This window comes from Glandiceps talaboti, chromosome 13 (genome assembly GCF_964340395.1).
Source record: "Glandiceps talaboti chromosome 13, keGlaTala1.1, whole genome shotgun sequence".
Lineage (NCBI taxonomy): Eukaryota > Metazoa > Hemichordata > Enteropneusta > Spengelidae > Glandiceps > Glandiceps talaboti.
Window position 1 is genome coordinate 23472049 of NC_135561.1, and position 11292 is coordinate 23483340.

Sequence of the window (11292 nt, forward strand, 5' to 3'; positions counted from 1 at the left end):
AAACATGGGGAAATTTGGAAAAGGAGAGTTGAACAACAATGGTAAACAACTGTTATCATTTGCAAATAGAAATGAAATGATTCTTATAAACACTGTGTTTAATCACAAGAAAGCACATAGAGCAACATGGGTATGCCCTGAAAGGAGGCAGAACACAACTAGGAATAGTCCAATAAGAAATCAGATAGATTACATCTTAGTAAGAAAAAACCACAAATCTTTTGTAAATGACGCAGGATCATACAGTGGAACAGAAAAAAGACTCTGATCATAGACTAGTGATGGCAAATATAAATATAAATTGGGAGATTAAAAACACCAAAGGAAGTCAAGACTAACACAACAGACAGAGAGAGAAAAACTGAGAAACACGACAATCAGAAAAGACTACGAAAGATGTAATGAAGAGAAACTGAAGGCAGTAGAAGAACCAGATGATGAACAAGAAAAATGGAATAGAGTCGTAGCAGCATGCCTAGAAGCTACAGAAGAGATCATCGGATTTAAAGAAAGAAATCGATCACATCGAACAACACACACGACGAGGAAATAGATAGAATGTCAGAAGAACAGAAAAAATCTGAGAATGAAAATAATTGCAGCTACAAATAAAGATAAAAGACAGAAACTACAAAACGAAAGAAACCTGATGATGCGAGCAATTCACCGAAACATCGAACAAAAAGAAGATGAAAGACTCATTAAGGGTATGGATGAGAAAGAAAATAGTAAAGATGACTCATATAAAATGTACAAAGCAGATAGAAAAAATCAACAGAGAGGAAACCAAAAGAACCAATACTGGTTGATGGTAAAAATGGATTAACATCAAACGAAGAAGAAGCAGTAAGATCATAACAGACTTCTTCCAGAAAACTTTCATTCAAGACAATCAAACGCCAATACCAGAAATATCGCCAAAAGAGATGACAATCCCGTTCACAGAAGAAGAGGTGAGAAAAGCCATAAAATTCCTCAAAAACGAAAAGAGAACAACTAAAGTATGGATCCACTCTGATAAGCAAAGACATAGCTAATCTACTCAACAGCATATCCAGGACTGGAAAATAAAATTTTTAAAAGTTCAATGCAGGGCAGCAAGATTTGTACTTGGGGATTACAAACCAAAATCAAGTGTTACAGACATGCTATAAAAAACTAGAATGGGACACAATAGAAGTTAGAAGAAAAACTCAACAGCTCACAATTTTACACAAAATCCTAAATGACAAAATAGGCATAAACTCAGAAAATTACGTCAGGCCCAAAATCATGCGAAGTAGAAGAACCCACAAAAAACAACTTGAACTGTACCACTACACATCAACCCCCTTCATCCATTCCTTTTTCCCAGAGGCCATGACTTTATGGAACAGCTTACCACAATGTACTGTTGACATTTTATCTTGCGAGACATTCAAAATCCACTTAAGAAACCAGCACCCAACAAGGTCCATCAAAACGTCCACCACCACTCTTGTCAGAATCTTCCAGTTATAGCCCCTGATGGACCAATTTTGGAAGTGAAGACTACAAGGTACAAGGTACAAATTGTGCTAAAAATGACAATAAAACATAACAGCCCAAAAAAATCACAATGTGTACACTACATCGTATTTTAATCAGATTAGGTGTGTTCAAGAGCAAAAAAAGGTTTTGCCATTGCTTGGCACAGGACAACTATTAAAAGGCACTTTGAAAATGTTGTGCATGAAAAATATAAAAAGAGGGCAGACATTCATATGGGAAAATAGTTGCATTTTGTGTGTAGGGAGGATAAGGTTCCGCTAACATTGTTTGCTTATTCGATATCCACATGAAGGTAGTATATATCGATGTGCCTGTTAATCACATAAAGTGGGTAGTGCTGTTTTGAAACTCCTGCTTTGGTGTTTCTCATCAGTCATATAAAGGGATGTCTCCTAAATTGTGTGCTTTCATCGGCTTAGAGGCATCATAGAGTGCTGTGTATTGATCAAGTGTACATATGTTGTAGTTTTTTCTCTTATGCCAATAGTGGCTGCTGATGTCTGTACTAACTTATAGCATGGTGTATCATCACTAAATAGTATGGCCAGGTTGGGTCATATTTACCAGCAATTCACTGTATGAATAACTGGAGTTCTGTTTTAGTTGTGTATATAATGTTTGATGGTGAACTTCAGAGGAAATGTCAAAGACAAATAGTCATAAAATCCTTTCTTCCACTCATATTTTCACCGATTCTGATTTGGTCCAACCCCAAAGTATGAGTGCTGTTTGCATTCTGATTTAATGGTATAACCCTCTGAACGTGTTACTAGAACAAAGTCTGGGGTCAAAGTGCAAGCATGGTTGTAGCCATGTGTAAAACACAGTACTCTGCATATGTTAAAAGTATTGACTAAATATTGAGTAGTGAATTCTAATAATCTATGGTAGCTCTTTGGATTCAAATATGAATCCAAAAATAAAATTTGAAGTCAAGACCTAACCTGACCTGAGCTGACCTAGCCTGGCCTGGCCTGGCCTGGTCTGGCTTGCACCTGACCTGTTTCAGCGTTTTGTACCGACCGGGCAGTTAACACTTACTGTAAACTTCCAGCCTAGTCTCTGCTTCATCTTTAGCTCCTTCAACATAATAATTGATGGAACAGATATAATCGCCGCTGTCAGCTACCTCGAGTCTTGCTATGTTTAGATCAGCTTGGCTTCCCACGATATTCACTCTGTCTTTATAACGACCATAGCCTGTACCGTCTTTAAGATCAGTTTCAGAAAACACAAGTTCATCTTTACCATTTAGGTCAGACACCATTGTCCATGTCTTGGTAACCCGATATCGGTTTGTTGTAGGCACGGTATAAGCACATTTCATGATGGTAGAACTTAATCTCGTACCAGTGTGTAGGGGGTCTGTTACTATAGTAATACTGTCCACAATACAGACAACTGAAACTGAAGCAAATTATGATAATCGGTCAGCAATAAAATTGTTCCGTTTGAAGTACACATATCCATCCATCCATCCATCCATCCATACATCAATCCATCCATCCATCCAGACATCAATCCATGCATACATACATACATACATACATACATACATACATACATACATACATACATTCATGCATCCGTCCGTCCATCCATCCATCCATCCATCCATCCATCCATACATACATACATACATACATACATACATACATACATGCATACATACATGCATGCATACATACATACATACATACATACATACATACATACATACATACATACATACATACATACATGTTGAGATGTTTCTTGCAGTGTTATTCTGTAAAGTTTGTTCAAAACATTCTGATACAACTGGCCCTAGCAACCATGACCACGCCCTTAGCAACAACCAAATGTCAGTATATTTTGTATATACATACATACATACATACATATCAACAGTTATTTATTCAGGATTCATGATAAACATTATACAAATCACAATGTTTATCCCCCAAAAATTGACTGGACAGAAGATTTACACATTCATGTCCTTACATCTTCTTTGCCATGTTCTGAAAGAGCCTATAGCAGCACTAACACTCAGGTATCGTGCTAACCACTTCTTGGTTTGATGCGGGATGCCAATCAACTTAAAACCAGGTATTACACGTTTGTGAACTGATCCTAAACTACCGATCACTATGACAACGATTCTACAAAAGAACCCTAGGTTATTAATTTCAAGGGAGAGTGGTATATATTTATCAAATTTCTCTGTATAACACCTGTCGATGTGACCATCAAATGGAACTGAAACTTCAACGAGGAAAACTTCATGGCTAGTTGTATCAATAATGGTTATGTCAGGTCTTATTGCTGTAGTTGTGAATGATTCTAAATCTGCTCCAAACATGTGTGGAGTTAAAATAGTGTCTTCTATGACGAGATGAGAGACATCTTTGACAGGAATTTGCTGAAATATCAAATTAACGATCCTATTGTGCCTACATACAAGCAAGATCTAAGACAGGTGTAATAATTGTAAAGTGCTTTGAGCACGGAGTGGGAAAGCGCTATATAAGAAAGCAACATTATTATTATTAAGCATGCATACATACATACATACATACATACATACATACATACATACATACATACATACAAACATACATACACACACACATACATACATACATACATACATACATACATACATACATACATACATACATACATACATGTACACATGCACACACACATACATACATACCTACATACATACATACATACATACATACATACATACATACATACATACATACATACATACATACATGCCTAATATGACCTTAGATAGGTACATGTGCTAACTGGGGACACTATTTTGTTACATTTAAATTCTTACATTAAAACCTGTCTAGTACTGTCTTCATGTTCATTTGCAAATTTAAAGAATAGAATTTCAGTATAGCATCACCAGCTTTATGCATGTACATCTCTCCATAATCCTAATGTAAACAGCACTTTTTAGATGCACCCAAAATGATTTTATCAAATCTAATCTTCCATATACCTAGTTCAAAACATCAAAAACTACAAGGCGGATTGGTCTGAAATTTGGTGGCAACGTCCTTACGGGTGTGTAGATTAAGATTTGTTCATTACATGACGATTCCATCAGTAATATGCAAATTAGGGCTAAAATGTGTAACACTACAGAGCAAATCGGTTTGATATTTTATGGGGATGCATTTGGGGTGTATAGATGAAGAAATATAAAGCATAGAATGATTGCATAAGCGATATGCAAATTATGTATGAAAATGTGAATTTTGTTCAAAAACTTATATCTCAAAAAGTATTTGGCCAATGAGACTGAAATTTGTTGAGATGTTTCTTGCAGTGTTATTCTGTAAAGTTTGTTCAAAACATTCTGATACAACTGGCCCTAGCAACCATGACCACGCCCTTAGCAACAACCAAATGTCAGTATATTTTGCTAAAATTATATCATCTGGTACGCAAGTGAGTAAACTTTCAAAAATATAGCGCCAATGGCGTTGTAGCGCAACTGTAGTTTTTAAAAATGTTTTCCCATATGCTGATCCATGCTAGGTATAGGTGTTCATTTGCTGAATGATTATCCATACATTCATTTGTCTATTTATCCCTGTTATCTTTGCAATATATGTGATCACTTGGCTGTTGCTATGGGCGTGGTCTTGTTGCTAGGCACATTTGCATACATTTTTGAATTTTTATTCATTTGTCTGTTATCTTTGCAAAATATGTGATCATTTGGCTGTTGCTATGGGCGTGGTCATGTTGCTAGGCATATTTGCATACATTTTTTTGAATGGTTACTCATTTGTCTATCAATTCCTATTGTTATCTTTGCAATATACGTGATTATTCGGTTGTTGCTATGGGCGTTGTCTTGTTGCTAGGCAAATTGCATACATTTTTTGAATGTTTATTCAATTATCTATTCAACCCCACGGTTATCTTTGTGAAATACACCACCGTTTGGCTGTTGCTATGGGCGTGGTCTTGTTGCTAGGCAAATTTACATACATTTAAGGAATGTTCATTCAATTATCTATTAATCCCAGTGGTTATCTTTGTGAAATACCTCACCGTTTAGCCCATAGCAACAACCAAATGATGGTGTATTTCACAAAGATAACAACAGGGATTAAAAGACAAGTGAATCAACATTCAAAATATATATGTTAATATGTTAAGCAACATGACAACGCCCATTGCAAAAGCCAAATGATCGCGTATATTGCAAAGATAACAACAGGGCTGGATCGGGGGGGGGGGGCTGGATAGGCCACTGGATAATCATTCAGCAAATGAACTCATATACCTAGCATGGATCAGTATGTGGATAAATATTTTTTTTAATTGTACAGTTGTGCCACAACACCATTGGCGCTATTATTTTTTGGTTTGTACTTTAACACATCAAAATGACTACGATTTGTGCAGAAATAGTACCACTCATATATTCGACAAATGTCCCACAATGCCACTGCACATGGCCACGAAATAAAGAAGCTGTGGTAAATTTGGCAATGGTACAAATACGTTGAATTTATGAATTTAGGGAAAACAAATTGTGTGTCAGGTCGAATATAATTGTTGCTAAACCACAGGCACTTGTTTCCTGAGATATGTTTCAGAATACAATAAAACATCAATAATATTGACGTATTTAGCCGATAATATATTAAAGAGGTATAACAACAAGGGTTTCTGAGATCGCGTAAGTCCACGCATAAACCGTAAGATACGTCGTGTTGTTCAGCCATATCATCAGGTTTGTGAGCTGGCTGAGCTTGGCACGAATGTCTGTATGTTACAGATTAGTCCACTTCGCGGTGTGTGGACTTACGCGGTCCTATAGAAACCCGTGTTATTATACCCCTTTCATATATTATTTGCCAAGTTTCTCAATATTATCGATATCTTATTGTATTCAGGAACATATCTCGGGAAACAAGTGCCTGTGTGGTAAATCCATGGAATGCGTGTATAATGTATCCACTGTGTGACGTAAACACTGCCACCTATTTATTTCAAATGGCACATTGATTTCAAATAGGAGCTGGTAGATATGCTATACGTTTAATACATAAAGAAGGATGTTGAACTCTACTCACCTGAAAGTAATACAAAACTAGTACTCAAAGACCAACGTGATGCCATATCGAAAACTCGCGGATATACCTTGATGGTGAAAAGCTTGTGAAAATTATGTTGTCCTGTACGCTGGCAGTTACTGACAGTATATGCAAATGTTAAACATTAACTAACACAGGTTAGTGTGCATACGTGTTACTGGCACTGGTAGCAGTCATTAGATGTATGGTCACAGTGGTATAAACAATTGCTGGTCAAGAAACGACCCACGCTAAAATTTGCAACACATACAGCCTGACCTTGGAATGTAACAAGCATTCCAGGTTTGTTAGGTGGATAGTCGTATCTCTGTTATTTATTAGTCTCTGTTAATATATTAATCATTAACTCTGGTTATAACTAGGTGTACTGTATACCACATTAACTTGTGAGCTAATATTCTGTTCCAGAATGGTAATATTTTAGTCTAGGATGATCATGATACAAAATAATTACTTTATTAGGTATATACAATATTTCAAAAAATGCCGCTGCTGGTTATTGTTCGGATAAGAGTTATGATCATTCTAGACAAAATATTACCATTCTGGAATAGAATATTCGCTCACAAGTGGCTGTGGCTGTATACACTGTTTAGTCACAACCAAGTCTGTGGTTTAAGAACCACATGCATGAACAAAGATGTAGTCAGTATGATCACAGACAAGTAACTTAGTTGCCTGTGGTATGGTGCTACTACCTATCATGGAAACTCTACCCTATCCTAACGGCCCAAGGTGCGTCCCAGCCCCGTGTGTTCGATACTTCTCAGCTACTTCTTGATACTTCTTTATTATTACATGTATGTATTCCCAGGTTTTTGCATTCTCACAAGCCAGAGTTATTATTTCTAAAATAACCTGTGGGAGGCTCGTTAAGAACGTTGCCGTAAAACAGGCCGTGGTTTGCGACGATGTGGGAGGCCCGTCAAGAACGTTGCCGTAAAACAGGCCGTGGTTTGCGACGATGTGGGAGGCTCGTTAAGAACGTTGCCGTAAAACAGGCCGTGGTTTGCGACGATGTGGGAGGCCCGTTAAGAACGTTGCCGTAAAACAGGCCGTGGTTTGCGACGACGTGGGAGGCCCGTTAAGAACGTTGCCGTAAAACAGGCCGTGGTTTGCGATGATGAGGTTTTCGTAGGTTCATTATTAATGAGTACCGAGCGAAAAAATCACTCCGGGTGAGTTCGGCATGGCAATTCCTGATTTTACTCGTTAAGTAAATCGTTTTTGTGGACTAAACATACCATCAATTTTTGATATATATCCGATCGATCGAATGATAGAGTTTTATCCACATTTTTTATATTTTGAGTCGTGGAAATTACGGTAGCAGCGGTCATATAACACAGGTCAACATCATGTATGGTACAATAACATCGCAGTTTCTCGATTTTGAGATATACAAAACCATACGATTTTAGAAGAGATTCAAACAACTTAAAATCTCCAAATTTTATCGCAAATAACGGAAAGATAAAATTTTGAACCAAGCGTTTGTAAGGGTCCAAACTTGATATTTAAATCCGAAAACTATGTCAGATTTCCCACAGAAAAAATAATAGCCATGTTATTATATTACTAGTGTTACCGATGATAAAATACAACTTTTTAATATTCGCAAAGTTTTAATGTCACACAAGGTCACAGTGAATTCTCAGCTGTCATGAATTAATACTTAGAACAAATGTTTGCATTTCGCTAATAATATTCTTCTGAGATGACAACACTGAAAGTTATTAAAAGATCGTCGATGTCAAATAATGACTAATTACAGACAGCTGGAAGAATAATGACGTAATCACATTGTTTAGCTAGTTTTCATATTTGTCAATATTATTTGCATTGAATTAAGGCAACAACAATAACACTTCCGTTTTATTCATTCATGGAGCTGATTATTTTATCACCCAATCGTTTGAGTATTGTATGTTTTGTGTTTATAAGAATTTAATGTTGCAATAAATTATGGATTTCACTAGCTTCAGAAGCAAGCGAACTCAAGGCAACAGCTTACCAAACAGCTACCTAACCTGCACCAGTATGTGTCGTGTCCAACCCGCTTGAACAAGACATTAGACATGTGTTATGGCAATATACCAAGTGCATTTACTACTAGATGTCGCCCTCCTCTGGGCAGGTCTGATCACAATGTAGTTCATTTACTTCCAACATATCGCCAGAAACTAAAGAGGGAAGGTCCACGAATGCATCAAACTCGTCTGTGGACTTCTGATACCATCGATGAATTGCAATGTTGTTTTGAAGCAACTGGTTGGGATGTGTTTTTCGATAGTTGTGGATCCGACCCGGACAGTTTAACTGATTGTGTAACATCCTACATGAACTTCTGTGAGGACTCGATCATTCCGACCAAAACCGTGCGAATTTATTCAAATAATAAACCCTGGATCAACAAGGACTTGAAACAATGTTTGAATGATAAAAAGATCGCATTTTTGCAGGGGGATATACAGAGAGTTAGACAACTTGAAAAAGAATTTAAGAGTAAGGTTAAAACCGCAAAAGTTGAGTACAAAAGTAAGGTGGAGGAGAGGTTTAGAGGTGGTAATGCTCGGGAAGCATGGAGTGGGTTAAATGTTATGATGGGAAGAAAACAGAAACAACAAAGCGTACAGTGTAATGATCCTACTTCTTTTGCCAACGAACTAAACACATTCTATGCCCGTTTTGATGTCAGAGACTTTAAAGCGGAATGCAATGAGTTATGTCAAAATCTTGAAACAACTATACCAGTCCTTGTCGAAACAGATAATGTTGTCAGAGTTCTTTCCAGAGTCAATCCCCATAAGGCCGCAGGACCTGATGGTCTGAAAGGTAGAATTTTAAAAGAATGTGCGAGTCAGTTAGGACCCTTGTTCACTCGTCTTTTCCAACTGTTTTTAGATATACATTTTATTCCCCGCGTTTGGAAATTATCGACCATTATACCTGTTCCTAAAAAACCAGGTGCAAAGATAATGAACGATTTTAGACCAATAGCCCTGACTTCAATCCTTTGTAAATGCATGGAGAGAATTGTTTGTAACAAGCTTACCGCGTCTGTCGCCGATCATATGGATCCATTACAATTTGCATATAAGGCCAAAAGGGGGGTGGAAGATGCAACCTTGACACTTTTTGACTTAGTTTCACGCCATTTAGATTGTTCTGGCACTTCTGTCCGGGTTCTCTTTATGGATTTCTCTTCTGCATTTAATACAATCCAGCCACATATACTATTGAAACGTTTACTTGATTTGCACACCAACTCGGCATTAATACTCTGGATTAAAGCGTTCCTAAGCGATCGGCCTCAGCGCGTTAGTGTGCAAGGGCATTTCTCCAACGAATTAGTGCTAAATACGGGTGCTCCTCAGGGATGTGTCTTGTCCCCTGTCCTTTTCTCTGTGTACACAAACGAACTTATGTGTAACAATGTTATTCTTACTTTAATCAAATTTGCAGATGACATGGCGCTGGTCGCCCGCTTAAAAGATGAATTTTCACTTGGTCAGTATTTTCTATACGTAAATACCCTAAAATCCTGGTTTGACAAGAGTTATCTTGAACTCAATGTTAGGAAAACGAAAGAGATGTGCATGGTTGGGGGACGGAAACAAGACACATCACTATGTCGATCTCTCACCATAAACGGGGAAGAAGTGGAGAAAGTACATATTTTTACATATCTTGGTACCATCCTAGCTTCCAACCTAAGTTTTACAGATAATGTAGATCATATTTTTAAGAAAGCACAGCAGCGCCTTTATCTGCTTCGTAAGCTCAATAGTTTTAACGTAAGTAAGGATATATTAGCATCAGTGTATCGCTCACTAATCGAAAGTGTATTGACATTTAATATTGTATCCTGGTATGGAAATCTCACAGTTAAAGACAGAACAAAGTTGTCGCGAGTCGTCAATCAGGCGGGAAGGATTATTGGTTCAAAGCAGAAACAATTATCCGAACTCTACCACCAGTCACTGAAACGAAAAGCTGTTCAAATTTTCAAGGATCAAAAACACCCACTACATAACCAGTTCCAAACTTTACCGTCAGGTCGGCGACTCAAAGTTCCCCTCGCAAGGAAAAATTGCTACAAAAAGTCTTTTATCCCATCTGCTATTTCTATTTTAAACTGTGGATTCACTGATTTGTAATAACTGTGTTTGGATTTTAGTACTGTATATATTTCCATAGACCTACATAGTATTGTTGTACATTTGTCTGTCTGGTTGTATGTTGTCTGTGATAGCGTTTTTATTCGTATTGGGATTTCTGAAATGCCAGAAGGAAATTTTCCATTATATGTTTTTAATTTAATGGACAATAAAGTTTTTGAATTGAATTGAATTGAATATGCCTAGACTAGGAGCTTCGACCGTGGCTACTTCTAAAATGATCCAGGTTAACCATGAACACTGCGTGTAGTCTAAGCTAATTCCCTTTAAAGTCCAAGTCGATCTCGTGTACGGAGTAGAGAAAGAGAGAGGGAGTAACACTGACGGAAAAGATTTACGTTCACATTAGAGGTCTCCCCTATATTTGTTACACTAGTTTTGCAAATATGTTGGCTTTAGCTATTTGATTTTTTAAATTCTTTTCTGAAAAATTATGTAATATCGCTGACTAATGTTGAAAA

At 37.2% G+C, this 11292-nt stretch overlaps 1 protein-coding gene across 1 annotated transcript; it reads right to left on the minus strand.

Moving 5' to 3' along the window:
- Positions 1-3496: 3496 nt before the first annotated feature.
- LOC144444416 (uncharacterized) lies at positions 3497-3874 on the minus strand. The gene has a single exon (XM_078133828.1). The coding sequence runs from the start codon at positions 3872-3874 to the stop codon at positions 3497-3499; it is 378 nt and encodes a 125-aa protein (XP_077989954.1).
- Positions 3875-11292: the final 7418 nt, after the last annotated feature.